Raw genomic sequence first — 16,901 nt, forward strand, 5'->3', positions numbered from 1 at the left:
TTTGTTTGAAATAGGATTTGGACTAAACTAAGGAAATTGTCTAGAGCAGCTAATACTCCTCAAACAATATTTTTTATTTACAATAGACTTATGTTTACCCCTGTTTCATTGCATAAAATAAACACTACTTCTTCGCCCTCTTCTTGGTCCTATAATGCTAATCTAACAGACTTAAAACATATGTTATTTTATTGTCCACATAGTCATACTTTTAGGACACAAGTCTCATGAAAAATCAATGACATTTCTTCACACACAAGTCTCTTACATTTCTTAATATTTTTTTGGGTAGTGTCTCCGAAGAGTGGTCCTCTTATTCTACTAACTTTCATATAATATATTTGCTTCTTTCAGTTGATTACCTTGGCATGAAAAGATACTACTACTGTTTTCTTCCGGGCCTGGAGTTGGTTATAATCACAGATTGGATACAGCATATGTTTATCCCACCTCCCTTGCAATCAACTGAGATTTTCTTAGATGTATCTGCAAATCTAGCATGCTTACACAATCCCCGAATTGAAGATGTAACCAAGTCCCTATTAATATGTTTATTCCTGTATTTCATACCACTCAAGTTTGATTTACATTTTTCTCTCTATGCCTTTAAGAATAGTTATTGCATAAGTGGTTATGTTATTCTAGTTATATATGTTTGTTATTTCTTCCTTTCTCTTTTCTTTTCCCTTTTTCCCTTGCTTATTTAATCCCTTAACATTTTGTATAACTTAATTTTATCGTGTATTTTATTATATTGTTGTATTTTCTATTTATAAATAAAATCTCCTTTTCAACTTGAAAAAAAGAAAAAAGATGATTGTAAGATGCATGAGCTAAGAACTCTGTGCTCAATTGCAATTGTTGGATATCAAATAAGTGTGTTACAGATAATGTTATCTACTGTAAATGCAAGGAAAACCCCATACAAAGAGAAATCCCTGCTTAAAACGTATTTCAGCCATATAGCCTGTAGAAATCACACCATACTCTGATTCAGCCATTACTGCCAACTATAGATGCAAGTGCCTTACAAAATCTCCTAATATTTTGGTAGCTCTATGTTTAGGTGGCATCGCAGTCCCTTGTTGCAAGACTTCTGGCTGGTGTGCAGGATGCTGCAGGATGGTCCTCAAAATACAATTAACTCACTAGCGGACTTCTAATACATTTTTGACTTCTTTCACGATTAATGTTTCTTACAAATGAAGAAGAGACTAAAAATAAGTTTATCACAAAGCATCCAGACGATGTGATACTATAAATATTTATTCAGTAGATAATATTTCTGGGTCAATATCGTCCTCGATGTACAAACATGCTAATTTTAAAGTCTCCTTTGCCAAACACTCAGCCTGTGATAAATATATACATTGCTTGACCGTATGTTGGTTGAGGAGTAGGGTGGGAAATGTGGAGTCTGAGAGAAAGAAAGATTCATCATTAATTCAGCAACCTGCATCTCCTTCAAGTACTCAGCCAGCATGGCTTTTAAAAAGGACATCAAGGGCCTCATTACTAGTTGGCGGATGAGATACTCCATCACAAATGTGAAGGATATCCCCTCAGTCGAATTACAAATTCCATAGGATATAATGCAATTGTAATTTGGCCAACGGGATATCCATCACTTTTGTGACAGGGTAACCCTGTCCGTCAAACTAGTAATCAGTGAATTCAGTCAATGAAGTTAGGTTATCGATCTACAAGTATGTGTATCTCATCTGTGCAAACTGTGAGTCACCAGAACAGACTCAGCCTTTCATCCTTTTGGCGAGCAATACAATGAGTATTATTAAGTTCAATATAACATCTATTGAGTTCAGAATAACACCAATCATTTATGTGGAACGGGACATGTCAGTTCATTGTGTGCACCATATAAATATCCGGATCACATTATGTCTACTCACCTTGTCACCTTTCTCTCCTCTGGTGCCAGGTAGGCCCTGGAAAGAAGAAAATGAAACATTGTAAGTCCTGGTGGATAAGGAGAAGTATAGAAGAGGTCTTCCCTCTTAAAGGGGTCTTTGTGAACTAATAAGTTAGTCCCATATTGTCACATTCTCCCCAGTGCTAAAAATGGCAACGAGAGGAGGTCTCGAGAACAGCAAGATGTTCGACTGGACTTTCAGAGGCATCGGTCTGCCAGAAAATCAGAGAGAACAGACTAGTCCATGACCCCCCTGGCAAGGTGGTTAGAAGAACATTTCTATATTATCTAGCAGCTATACCCCAAACTTCAACCTCTTTTGGGCTTAGCTACGGCTCACGCTCTCCACAGGATGCTGATCCAGCACACTCCGGTATCCTTTATCTCTTACTGATGTGTTGTCTTCCTGGTGGTGGGGCTGCTATGGTTGTAATCTCCATGGCATAGTGCAGCTGCAGAAGCCTCTCTGGTGCTGTTAGGTGAGACACCCTGTCAAATGTATCTCAAAATGCAAACCCAAGTCACCCACTGCCAACCCAAGGACAACAGGACTGTCCTCTCAAACCAGGATTCCAGCTCCTCTGAATTATTCCAGCAATACAAATGAGAAGGAGAGAGTCCACTGTCTGGGTCAGGTGGCAACAAAACTCTCTGATCCAGCTCTCTGGTCGAGTCCAAAGAATTAACAGAATGCGCAAAACCCCCAAAAAGTAGGATCTAGGGCTGAATACAAAACATGTTTGGCTATAAATGAATACTTTCTAATAGTGAGTTACTTTTCTTCTGTACTTACAGTCGGTCCAACACCACCAATGCGTCCCCTATCTCCAGGGATCCCTTTCAGTCCTTGCAATCCTTGAAGGCCCTGCAGGAACACAAGGGAAACAAGAGTAAAAGACAAGCATTTGCAATGCAATAGGTCTCGCATTAGGAAATTTTGAGCTATTGAAATTGTAAATGACACTTTTTTTATGTATGAGTTGGTTTTGAAAATAGCTAAATTAATAGCTTTGTCATTTACAATGCCAATGTTTTTAACTTTCTCAAATGTGACACCTCTGCTTCACAAGAAAACACACTAAGATTACTTGAAAGGAGTGTGGTGAAATCGAAGATTGAATTTTTTCTAAAATAAGCCGTCGGAGAAACATAATAAATACATTTGTCAAAGCACGCTGCAAATGTGTGCATTCGTTGTGGGAGAAAGTCTACAAAATATATTTTGTGACGTTTTGAATAATTTACGATCACACTACTAAAAAGTAGTTATTACACACTTAAACCTAATAGATAACATAGCTCTTAAAAATGTTGACAATGCGTGCTAAGAAAAGAACATTATGTGGGATTAATTGTTGCAGAAAGTGAAGGACACTTTAAAACCAGCCTTAACTAAGAATCCGCTTTTAATGTAGTGCAGGATCTGAGGGCAGAATGACTTCACAACTTCTAGCATGGCACCACCCAGACATACAAAGGCCTGAAATACTTGCCGACGATGCCTCGCTTATGCCACATGGGTTGTCCGCGGCTTACATTATACCCTCGCCTTCAACCCACAGAGTCCCCTCTCCAGACCCCAAAACATAACATAGTCAACTGGCCGCAAACCTTCACAGAGATGGAGGCCACACTGTGCTCCTCGTCACCTAAGACCTGTATCTGAGGTTTGTGCACACCTCTACCTGTCCCCCCAAACCCATAGTGTGAGAAACCAGCACGCTTGTGCTGCACCTTGGATCTGATGGGGACTCCCTGCTGCAATGTGGAATTGCACTGTCAACAAACTCTTGGATCAATGATAAGGCGCCTGCTGATCAATACTGGATATTGCTTTGTTAGACAATACGGTTAAATGGAAGTATGAAGTGAACATGCAACTAATAGTATAGAAGAATATGCTCCCAAGGGAAGATTATGTCAAATCACATCATTTTGACTTGTGAGATTTAACAGAAGAAGACAAATGTAAGCAAAATGTCAGCACAAAAGTACATCCTAGCTCTATTTAGACCGGAGGACCAAACTCTCCTAACCAAAGTGGTGCTGATGCGAGCTGCCAAGACATTTCACTTGCTCCTAAAACATCTTCGAGAATTAAGGATGCAAGAGGTAAAGAGAAAGCTCGGGCTGTACCTAAATATCAGCAACACCATGTCCTCGGCACCCATCCACATGTATTGCTTTTTTCAAACTCTAAAGTTCTTGTGAAACTCTCATGCTTCTGGGTCAAGTCACTTTTCTCCTTTATTCACCCTCTTTAGGACATTAGTGTGCTTTCAATTTGTTTCTCATTGAGATAGACCACCACGGTATATTAAAATCCAAAATCACACAATTTAGAAATGGACTTGTGCAATCTATGCGGTATTTTAAGATGAGAACCACAACAGAATATTAGACTAACCTTGCAATATGCTGATAATACTGCGTCAAACGCTGATTAACTTAGCACAACACACTTTGGAACACCAGTCAAATTACTGGCACAGCCCAAAATTGCTGATCAGTTCCGAAAACGTCAACAGTACTGTAAGGGGGGGGGGGGTGAGTGGCTTAAGACGTCTGACCCAGGCCATAAAAACAGAGCAAATGATTTCAAAATAAAGCAGGTCCAGGATTTCCACTTAATCCATTTGAAAACAAACTATAAATATAAGAAACTGCTACGATTTCAGGGCTGGTAAAACAAGGACCCAGTAAAGTGAAAAGAAACCCTTGATCTTACACTGTATAGGTTTGAATAGCTAAAGTGTGTTCTCACACTCCCTCTAGCGACACTCTTTGGGTATTGCATGTTTTGAGTGATCGATACATGTCCACGAATCTAATGTGTTTGCTTGCAAACAATAACCAGCATTGGCAAATCCAACTGGCCTGGCTTGCATATTGAGTAATGGCTGAACAATAAAATCAGCTTGCTACAGTAAATAAAGAAAACAAAAGAAAAACGGGTATTTTATTTATGCAATGCATCTATGAGTTAAATAGTTTAATGTGTGATGCGTCAGTGCTCTTCTGAGTCATAAAACAGTGTCTCGTGCGTTGTAATACAAACACTCCGTATGAAGTGGAACGATACACTAAACAGCCAGTACCATGAGGGGGGGGGAAAGAAATACTCCTCTAGGCAGAGGCAATATTGACCATGTATATATATATATATATATTTAAGAATTCGTAACAATAGGTTATGTAACTAGAAACCACATGAGCTGGGCAGGAGGACCATTGCTCGGCTGAGGGAAATGGCACGGTGCGCTCGGGGTGGCGCTGGTCACAATAGCACCAACCAGACATGCCAATAGACCCAATTCAGGGCAGACACACACAGCCCGTCTGCTCCCGCCTCCAGCCCACAGAAAGTCCGCAGAGGAGGGCTGGAGGTCTGCCTGTCACTGGGAACGCCACCCATGAACTGGTGACTCCAACTGGGGCCCGTCCCTCCCCTATCAAAGCATATCCGCTCTATGCCTTCTCCACAGCTCAGACCGCTTCCATCCCCTGAAACCTTCGCAGAGACAGGGCTAGGGGGCAGAGGGTCACAGACAGAGTCCACGTGGGTCTGCTGATCGCCCCACTCCCCTGTTCAGGGTGCAGCCAGAGTAGACGGCAAGGTTATTTAAGCGCTGTAAAACAAACATATGCCCCACCCTCACCAGAATGTGTCCTCACTAAACTTCAAGGGCCTCGGGCGCAAATGGGGCCTCCTGATGGGTTCACCTGCACCGAGCAGGGCTCCAGGGGTCTGGGTGATTCCTGTGGACCCCTGGCTGCTCCGGCCCACAGGAAACCTTCAGAAATGGAAGGCCCGGGCCTACGGGCCGTTTGGAGAGACATCGATGCGCCTGGGACTCATGTTAATAGAACCAACCCCATCTTTTCACACCACATCCAAAGTGGACTTCTCCAGAGCTCAGGCTAGTCCCAGGTCCAGAATCCCCTCATGGACCCCTCGAGTGACGGGGGGGGGGGGGCGCTGAACCTGGGCAGCGCGCTCTGAACATCTCCCCTCCTAGCAGCGCCAGGCCCAGGGAGAGCGTGGAGTAGAGCCCCTGCAGCTCCACTCTGCCTACTGATTAAAGGATCAGCCCCCCCCCCTAAATTTTTTCTTAGCCCCCCCGAAATTTGGCTCTAGTTGCGCCTCTGGTATAGGTCATGTTTATTACGGAGGTGGGGGAAGTTAATGGACACCGGTAGACATGCGGGCTGGGACTAGGGCCTAGCTTCAGGGTTGCTAGGATGACAAATTCCCATAGCAGGTAGCCGAGAAAAAGACTCCGGGGGCAGCAAGCGCATTTTAACGGGCATCTTTGTGAGTTTGTCACTGTGGAGAAATAACTCTCCTGCGCGCTGTGCCAGGCCCTGGGGAATTTTTCTAACTTAAAATTGGGCTTAAATATGATCACACAACCCCTCATTGCCATTTTTATCCCTCTGCACCCAAGCCTTCCTGCGCACTCCCGCTGGTATGTGTGTGACCTTCACCCCACCACCTCCAAATTACACTTGAATCTGCGCTGTGTCCTGCATGCAATCTCTGCGTGTTTGTGTGTCACCACGCCTTTCACTTTTAATTTCGAATCCGGCCCAGTTGTGACGGTGCCACGCCCCAGCCCAGACAGACAGTGCCGTGCAATTCAAACAACTGGACAGAGATGACGGTCCTGACTACACTCACCTGCAGGCCGGGGGGCTGGAAATAATTAAATGTTGTGCCTCGCTCTTTTTCTCCATCGTAGACTCGTCTCTCTCTGGCCTTTGACATCACGAGATGCCTGCCTCCTTGACCTCGCCTCACCATCACGCGCATTTTACGCGAGCCCAGCCCCAATGCGCATGATCAACACCCAGACCCTACCCTAAGAGGTGAACTACACCTCGGATTGTCGGCCGCGCGCAGACGCAGGGGCCGGGCAGAGGAGACATCTGCACGCTGCGTGCGTCATGGATCTGCAGCAGCAGGTGCATTTATTTAATACATTATTCATTATGATTATGAATTGCCTAAATCGGACACGGCCAGTACAGAAGAAGTTCACAACAGTAAGTACTACTGTACAGCAGGCACTCACGTTGATCTTAAGTGACGGTGCATGTTGTTTTTGCCAGGCTCTCTCATTCTGTGGGGGCGGGGTGGGAGGCCCGGGTTCCGTCGTCACGACTCGCGCGTCATTCTCAGAGGCCCCTGAGTCCTCTAAGCAGTATGAGAAAGTGTCACTCATATTCGTAGAAATGTATGAAAATGTCACATGGCAATAAAAACCAACCAACCACACGACCTAAAAAAACCAAGCTGGAGGCAGCTCGGGCGCAGCACGTCTTCCGGAGACGTGCGCGTTCACAGAGCACAATCGGCTCGGGCACAGGCCAGTAGCCGCTCGTGCACAGCTCTGTACTCCCTTGGCTGTGAGCACGGTGACTGTAATACTCGCTGCGGCAGCGCTTCGCGCTGCTTACGGCAGCGAGCCCTAAAAATGGCGAAGGGAGGAGAGATGGAGTGAGTGCGTGAGTCAATTTACACACTACATAGCTAAACATTCCTGAGGGCTCAATGATGAGACCAACACATGGGGAAAACCACTCTGACCAAATAAGATGCCTTCACACTAGTTCACAGAGTTTCACTAAAAACTCAATGAGATTTCACGGAATTCTGTGAGTGGGAGGAAATTGGTATGTCTCGCTCGTGCTAATAGTTTACGCTGAGAGTTTGTTCCGTGGTGGAAAATCAGAGCAAATGGCACCATGCAGCGTGCCAGAGGGTGAAAATTCTTTGCTCCCGCTTGAGTAGATTTTCTATTAGAGCGGCAGCTTTCTCAAGGCAAACGGTCGCAGCCTCCTGTGACTGCCCACGTTCAGAAAACCTAGCCGGGTGTCATTCTAGCTTCTGAAAGCCGCGCTGGGAGACTCAAATTCTTGCTCGCACTCACCAACTCAGCAGGTGCGAGCCACACGAGAAAAAAACTCCTCCACACAGTGGTTGGCGGAGTTTTGCCAGAACTCCGCATTACAAGTGTAACACGGAGTGAGCAAAACTCTGCAAACACCACCAACGGAGCTGAATTTATTGCCCACTCCTACTTTACAGTCCTCTCAGCTGGCAGCCCTCTCATGACCTGCTTAAGTCATACAGCTATGCTGACCCTGCAGTGATTTATGAAGATAGTGGTAAATAGATACTGCATGTTACAGATACACTGTTGGAAGCAACTGACCAATCGCTTAGCAGGAAGACATTGGCAGGACTGCACATCGGTCTTTCCATTTTGTGAGTCTGGGAACTGGGACGGGATGTTAGCCTTTAGCATTAAATACTCTGTTCTACTCTCTCCTGCAGGGAAGGACTAAGTATTTTTCTCTCTCTATCACAGCCCTCAGACACTGTACACCCCTCCCCTCACTCTTTATTAACGCTATAAATAGTTCTTGTGCCTCCTCTACACTAATTCCTCCCATGATGTCCTTGACAGCACATCTACCTTACACAAGCTCTTTCACCTAAGGTATAATAACATGAAATCAAATTCCCCTTGTCCCCCAAGATCCGGAAATCCAAGCACCCCACAAGGCAGACACAGTGAACGCGGATCTCTACCTTCCATTTACCTAACTTTGACCTCTTCTCCATTGTTCTCGTCACTCTGTGATAGGCCAATGGGAAGCATGTTCTATATTTGTGCTGACGTTCGATCCAGCTGCAGGGACTGCCCCAGGCAGTCTCTGAATGCGGTGCCTTCATTCATTAAACATTATTTTTATGTCTCTCTTCCAAAACCATGATATCTGGTGCTCCTTAAACTGGAAGAAGTAAAGCACCTGAGGCTGTGTCATAGAGGGTTAGGACTAGTGGAAGAAACAAAACCGGTACAAGTGTTTCATCCATATTTGCTGCTTCGGTAATAAAAATAGGTAAATATGTTTTTAATACATCTGGGCATTACATGATTTCACACTATTGTTTCTGATCACATAAGAAAAGACGCACAAACATTTCTTCCACTTTTCAAATGTCAAATATGTACCCGAACCTTAAACAAATGTTTTCTTTTTATTTCATATGTTGTGTAAGTGGCGCATTTGTGAAACCAGTTTGCTTCAGTTGTTTTATTCATGAGTTATACTTTCTTGCTAAACTTCGACAGGGCAACGATTTATTACCCTGCATAGTTAAGCAAAATGTTGACTTCCATGGTGTAGAAAAAGGTATCTTGGGTTGAACAAACTATATGTAGAGTAGAATGGAGTGCTGTGGAGCTAAGTGGCATAGATTGCCATGGTACAGAGTGTCATAGAGCGTTGTAGAGAAGAGTGGCGTAGTGTGGAGTGACATAGAGTGGAGTGGCATAGAGTAGAATACAATGGCATAGCGTGCAGGGTAGAGTAGCACAGAGTTTCGTAGAGTGGAGTGGCATAGATTGGAATGGCTCAGAGTGGAGTAGAGTGCCATACAGTAAAGTAGCATAGAGTGGAGCAGAGAGGCGTAGAGTGGAGGAGAGAAAAGTAGCATAGAGTGGAGTGGCGGAGAGTGGCACACAGTGGCATAGAGTGGCATATAGTAGAGTGGCGTGGAGTGGCATAGAGAGGAGTGACGCAGACTGGATTAGAGTGGAGTGGCATAGAGTGGAGTATGCATCATGTGGTAGTGCACTGCCATTACAGACAATAAACTTTCAATTAAAATGAACATTATATTTACACACACATGCAGTTTCACTGATAAAACTAATAGTGCGCAAATTATAATGTGTGAAAATGGCATCAACTAGTGTATTGATATATTTTGGACGTATTAAAATATTTGTTTCAAGCACACTACAGAATTTCTTTTAAGTGCCTCATTTGTGCTTTCAGAATTCTGATATTTTCTCAAATATTTGCACAGTTCATTTACAGACATTTAAATTTTGGTGTGTACTAGAAAAAAAGCCTTTCCTTTCACATCCCCAAATTGTCAGAAAAATTCTCTCACTTTGAAGTCAGAGAAAGAAATACAAACAGCCTAACATTTCACCTCTGTCCTTGAATGCCCAGCAAACGTGCGAGATAAGAACAATATTTAAAGGCCTATATCCAGAAAGGGAGCACTTGTAGAAGAACATAGTAAACAGGGTGTGCTTCACAGGAGGGGTGAAGACATGTGAGACAGGCTATTACAAATAACGCCAGCAAATAGAAAGCAAGCAAATGTGGGTTAATATGGGAAAAAGTGACGTACCACTGGCACAAGGGACTTGTAAGTAAACCCCCTACACTTTGTGTCTGTACAAGCTCCAAACTGACCCGATTTGCTATGGTGGTCCACTTTTGTAAGTTATCTGATTCGCTAATGGGGGCCACTTTCATTTTGAAGCCCGGTCTGTTTTCTGTCACAGTCTGGCCCTGCATATGGTTCCAAAAACGGATCTCCCATTATTTTTACTTAGGTACAAACTTCTTTTTGAAATATGATCTGGAGCGAAATCTCTGCGGTCTGCTCCATATCACCCAAGCAGCAAAAAAAATACAAAAATATTTGCCCCATTTTTTTGCATTATTCCCAAATTGCTTTGATGTTTCTTTTGACCCCTTCCAAGCGCCTGGTGATAATGAACTGTGTGTTCTGTAGTGTGCCATGAGTGTGTTATTCAGATCTGTGTTGTGTGTGCCTGTCTCTTATGGTCTGCAGCATACATAAACCAGAAGGTAGCCCCCGTTGTGACTGCAACCTACAAGTTCTTACCCTAGGGCCTGGAGGTCCAGGCGGTCCGGCATTCCCATCAAATCCTTGGAGGCCCTGTGGATGGAAAGGCAGAAGTCAGTGCACGAAGAGAATCCAACAGATAGTGACAGAAACACGTCTTGAAACAGAGACAGTCACCACAGACACTTCCTGGAGTGGAGGCTTGTGGTACAATAGACAGACAGTAGTCTGGCCGGGACCAGGGTTCAATTCCCGCCTCGGCGTGTCTCGGTCTCAATTTCCTCGGACCTGATAATTCTCACTTCGGTGCCTATTCTAATCATGAGTCCCACTCTAGCTTTCTTAATCTCTACAACAGCCCCAACAACGCTGAGGATGCCTGGCTTCACCTTGGGGGTTCCGAGGACAGGACGCCTCACAGGGAAAGGCCAGGAAGGGTTCCGAGGCGGTATTCGTACAAGCGCAGAGATGCTTACGGGTAGTCGTGCGCTATACAAGTGCGTAATCATTTTATTTCATAATTTCATCAATCATTTCAATTATCATCACAATGGACCGCTCATCCACAAACACCTCAAAAGCCGCAGCCGGAATATCCTGTGTAAGCAACCCCTCCCTGGCGCACAGGTAGCCAATGATTGAGAAGGTCGCAGGTTTACTATTGCCCAGCCTCAACTGTCCCATCAGGACCAAAAATACATTTATATTTGCTAGTGAGTGCCACGAAATGATAACGGAGCCCCCATAATGACCCTATCACTGTTCAAGTGATGGAAGAAAGCTTCAGGCAAGAAGCCCAAACGAGCTGTCAAAGTGGATACTGAAACGCAGCTTCCCAGGGATTGAGTAAGGTTTGACGACGTCACTGCCTACTGCCATCCTATGATCTAAGACATGGGCAGAAGGATGAGTCGCACCAGTCACTGAAGGAGAGATGTGACTAACGCAGGTGAGACTCTGCGGCAGGTGCGTCATCAAATGTCCAACCAAGCTCTTCTGCAGCATCACTGATAATAGGGTCATCTTTTGGACCAGCAACAGTGGTTTTCACAAATCAGACTACCTCATCAACGCCAAAGATACAAAACACAGACAGGTAGTCACCAGATATTAGTGACCACTAACTTAGGCTCCAAAAAGGGCGGCACAGACAGAAGTGCAACTCTGAGTTGCCAGGTTTCCAGCTGGTGTGACAGCGTGGAAATGTCAAATACAAAGAAATGAAATAAATCTAGTTTCTCCAAGAAAAATGCATCCTAAGAAATGGGGAAAACAAAAATAAACCCATCACTCTAATAGACAGTGTTGACAGAAAGTGCTGCTTGGTGGGTTTGCTACATCCTTTTATCAGGTTAGACACGAAATGCAATGTCAAGTATGTTTACTCAACTATGTTGGTAGGCATATAATGTGTGAAAAACTGAAAGGTGAGAATATAACAATGTTGCAGCTTTCTTTATATTTAATTCACATAAGTATACGAGGAAATGACTTTAATTTGAATTATTTGAATGTAATTTGATAATGAGCGAGAAAGGAGGGGGGAGCAAAGGAACAAAAAATAAGTGACATAGTAAGAGAAAGAAAGAGCAAGAGCACAAACGGGGCGAGCAAGAAAGACATACACAGTAAGTTGTAGATAGATAGATAGATAGATAGATAGATAGATAGATAGATAGATAGATAGATAGATAGATAGATAGATAGATAGATATCGGTAAGTATGACCCAAAGCGAGACATAAAAGACAAATAGGACAGATAATTAGAGGAGTTTAATGAGACAAAATAAGGTGAAAGCGACCATGATGGAATGAAAATGTGGTACACGAGAAAAATGACAAAGGTAAAAGAAAAAACAGAACAAAGACAAAAAGAGAAAGTGATCAGACAGTGTGCAAGACAAAGTCATAGGCGGGTGGAAGATGTCAGGAGATGGTACCAGTAGTCCTTGCAATCCATCTTGACCCGGAGATCCCTGAGGTCCAGGAGGGCCCTGCAACAACATAGACACAGGTCAGCACAGACACAGAGCAAAGCTGAAATATAAACAAATTAACATGGCTTACAGAAATTCTGCAAAAAGCTGACCCAATGCAGACAATCCTCCTTCACACTCATTCAATCGACAGCCTCTTTGCCTAAGAGGGGTTTAGTGACCATGTCCAGTAAATTCATGGACTGGGAAATGCCCTCTAAACTTTGACAGATACTGTTCATCCCCAGGCACACCAAGTTAATTGGTAACTCTTAAAGAGAGATCATTTCTCATGGATAACCAATGCAGGGCTGGCTGCCTGCTGTGAACACAGAGAAGATCAAAAGGCAACCAGAGGCAAAAATGGTGCAGATCTGAGCTAGACAAAAATCATTCTGATCTATTTGCTCCAAACAGAAGTAATTCCAGAGTCAACATCAAGACAGGGCCGTTTAGAGGATAAATATAACATTTATATAGCCGGCTCACAAATCTCTAATCACCTGAACCTAGTCACGGAATACCAAATGGCCCCAAATTATGTTAATCAATTGCGGGCCCCCAATCAAAAAGAGGTCAGGAGATCCAGTGATCTCAGAATTAGAGTTTTCATCACGTGTCAGCAGTCTCATGTACAAGTACATGCATTTTGAATCAGGGTAAGAGCATGAATCTGGAGCGCATGGTACTGAAACTGCCAATGCCGGCAATGAAAGCTCTCCCTGACTATTCGGGTATTCAGGACTGGACATTGAAAAAAGGTCTATTGAGGTTCATTCTTGATTGAACAATAAAAGGGTGACAAGTTACACTAGCCACCAAGCCACCCTGCACAAAATAGAATAAGTGAAAAAAGTGTCAAGTGTCTCTTTAAAAGACTCCATGTTGGCTTGCAAAAAAAGGGGAAACACCTGGTTGGCAATCTTATGGCTCTTGATTGAAGATTAGAACTAAAACTTAAGAATATCAGACAGACAGTAAACTACTCCTAAGGAGGAGAAAAGAGTAGAGCAAGAATTCCAGCTGTAGAATCCAGAAGAAGATCAAAATACTAAGGGCAAAAATAGGGGAGAAAACAATAGCATAGGGACAAAGAATACAACAATATTAATGGAACAAATGCACTGAGACATACCTCCCTGTCATGGATGCCCCCTTTAGATAGGATTCGAAAGAGAACTGACATTACAGGAATCGACTCCACCTTATCATAAATTGCAAACATTGATTATTATGAGATGGACAGACCACCATCTTGGGAAGGGCTGGCTATAAGGCTTGTCCATGTTCTTTTTTCAGGAAAGCATGGAGTTCATGCGGCAAACAAAGAAGGGCAAGTTTGGCATTCTTCAATCACATGCTTGATTGCAAAAATGAACTACTGCTGTTGATCCTGGGTACCAAGCCTGCTTGCAGAAGACACCTCTTTGTGACCACATGCACTGAGACACCAGTGTGTTCCAAGGGGCACTGATGCTCAGCTGTGTGCAGTACACAACATTCAGGAATAAGCTGACTGAAAGTGCAAGGAGCCCTTCTTCTCACTCACTGCACTCAGCCTGGAATAAGTTCTTGTCACTGCTCTCAGCAGGGATGTAACACATGGGTCACTTAGCCAAAAGGAAGCATTATCCAGCGGTGCTAGGACAATCACCCAGGGTAAGCAATAGTTGAACTGCCTGATCCTGGTGGCATTACCAGACGATTCACTGTGCGACAATTTGATTTCTGGAGGATGACAGTGGGAATATATTTCAAATGCACAGGAGTAGAACAAAGGGCTTCCCGACATTTTTGCAGTTTATCTTGTATTTTCATCGATTCAGAAACTACAGATGTTTGCCTTTAGTGTGCATTTCATTTTTTAAATCATGTGTAAGTACAACAATTTGAAACATGGGTGCCTTTTATATCCTTATTTACAGTCAAATTTGGATTTAAATGCATGTGTGTTTTTAGGGATGGACTCGGCTCACGGTTAAAAAATAAATCTCCTATAAAAAGAGGAGTAAACATGGCATACAGAATGTTTACAGACAACAGTAAGAAAGCACCAACACTGCTACAGTATTGGGGAAAAGAAAAGCCAAGAAATTCAAAAAGGAATAGCAAACGAGACATTCATCTAGTCAATTAAACTTTAAAACATGCACATTTTATCCAAAGTACAAATAAGCAAGTGCTAAAAAAGGTACTAATAAGCAACACGTTCAAATATGAACATGCACTTTTTAATTAACACCAGCAAACTACTTGTCAGAGTGTACTGCAAAAGCAAAGTATATCACAATATATGTTATAATAAACATTCCTGTGGATATTATGATCATATGAGTTTAAGCCACAGATTAAGTCTCACCTACATCTTGAGAGTTGGATGGTGTTGTCTCACACTGTATCTTATGTACATCAGATGAAGTCTCATGTACATCCTTAAGGGGTTGGTTGTGTTGTCTGGGGAAGTAGTTTGTGTACACAACAAGGTTTGCAAGATATGTCTTTGATTGAAGAATCATACACTTGAGGATGGGTGATTAAGTCTCAGAAGGAGTCTTGCGTATGCCTGGATGGTAGCAACGTCTTGTCTCAGGTCATATGTTATATACATCATAAGGTTTAAATGTGTACCCTTCGATGGAGTTCGTGCATTCACTGACAAGTGTTTGAGTATCAGATGGAGTTTTTTGTACATTCAGAGGGTGGGGTTGTGTTGTCTGGGATCATCGCTCACTTGCATCATATGTGTAGCCTTAGGAGTCTCAATTACATGACAGTGGAAGCTCCAAGTCTAGTCACCGGTACATCTTTGAGGTTGGGGTGGACTTGTTTCAGATCTCATCTTACGTATAACATTAGGTCTGGGCACTGTCACCTTAGATTGAGTCTCATGTACACAATGATAACTGGTTACGCTTCCTATGGAGCCCTTTGTACATCTTCACTGTGAAGTTGTGTTGTCTGTGGTGGTAGTTCATGGTCATCTTAAGATTTGGGTACTGCATCCTTAGATGGTTTCTTATGTACCGGCTGAGGGGCTCTTTAGCATCATATAAACATGACCCGGGTTGGAGTTGTAATCAAGGGTAATCACATGTTGGTTTAAGGTTTGGGTATTGTACGCTTAGATGGGCTGTTGTGAAACGGATTCTGGGCTCTTTAGCATCAGATAAACATGATGAGGGTTTGAGTTGGCGTCAAAGGCAATCAGATGATGGGCATGAGGGTTAGACATTGTAGCATTAGGAGCACTAAGAAGCAAGATGACTGAGGCTGGACACTGGTTAAATTGTCTGTTCTTAGTGTTTTTACTGTCAATTTTTACACTATTGCTAGTTGATAAAGTTATTTGCTCATGTGCTAGTTGTCAATGGGCGCTGAGCAGACACACAGCATGCCAGAACATTCATTCACCACCATTCTCAGGATTGCGATCTTGAGCAAGCATGCAAAGTGTAAATAAGAGAACCCAATTTGCATCACTTATTGTGTATTCTTCAAGCACCTTAAAATTGATTGATTTCCCCACAAAAACGATACAGCAAATCGGATCATTGAAATATTTCCATTTTTGTTTTTCGTCAAAGGCACGACTCCACCCACTTTCGAACTTCTCTAATGGCACATTTGCTGGGAGTATATTTACTTCAATTTCCACTTTTCCAAACAGTCTGAAAATATGATATGAAGCTATAGGGAACATCGCCAATGGCGAATCAAGTAAATTTGCATGCACCAAAAAACATTGATGCAGTCTTTCTGGTGAAAAGTGGTACACTCATGGACACACTGATAGAAACAAAGAGACACATAACAACTAAATAGCTCCACATTCGATAACCATTAGAACAGCATGTAAAATTGAGGTAATCCCTTTACCTACACATTAAAAACACCCTTAAAATATTTCCCTTCTAGTACAGTCAATCAACGATGGCATTGTGCAAGTATTCTGGGCTAGCAAGCCAATGAGAAGTGAGTCTGAAAGTGCTAGTACAGTCAACCAATGAGAGCAGAGTCAGAGTGTTTTGGGCAGTCAAGCAAAGAGCACGACATAGTGTATCTGTAACAGTCAACCAATGAGAGCAGAGCCTGAGTGTTTTGGAAAATCAACCAATGAGAGCAGCGCATTAAGTTTCTGTTACATTCTCCCAATGAGTGTAGAGTCTGGAGTCACAACAAGCAAGTGGCTTTTTGTTAAAAAGATTAAAATGAGGAGTTGAGGCAACTGTCAAACAGCCATATATATGTCTTATACACAGACTGGTCCTCGGATAATGCAGGAAAGAGCGGTGGAGCGGTCAGGAGGGGCGG

At 43.1% G+C, this 16,901-nt stretch overlaps 1 protein-coding gene across 2 annotated transcripts in view; it reads right to left on the bottom strand.

Moving 5' to 3' along the window:
* Window positions 1-16,901, bottom strand: part of COL20A1 (collagen type XX alpha 1 chain) — a 491,294-nt gene that overhangs the window by 67,123 nt on the left and 407,270 nt on the right. For both annotated transcript variants that reach the window (XM_086932816.1, XM_086932817.1), the window contains exons 34-37: window positions 12,555-12,608; window positions 10,653-10,706; window positions 2,724-2,795; window positions 1,911-1,946 (exon numbers count right to left, since the gene is read on the bottom strand). In XM_086932816.1, coding sequence (XP_086788942.1) covers window positions 1,911-1,946; window positions 2,724-2,795; window positions 10,653-10,706; window positions 12,555-12,608 — 216 coding nt within the window. The remainder of the gene's footprint in view (window positions 1-1,910; window positions 1,947-2,723; window positions 2,796-10,652; window positions 10,707-12,554; window positions 12,609-16,901) is intronic.

The sequence above is a fragment of the Lissotriton vulgaris genome, chromosome 7 (genome assembly GCF_964263255.1).
Source record: "Lissotriton vulgaris chromosome 7, aLisVul1.2, whole genome shotgun sequence".
NCBI lineage: Eukaryota > Metazoa > Chordata > Amphibia > Caudata > Salamandridae > Lissotriton > Lissotriton vulgaris.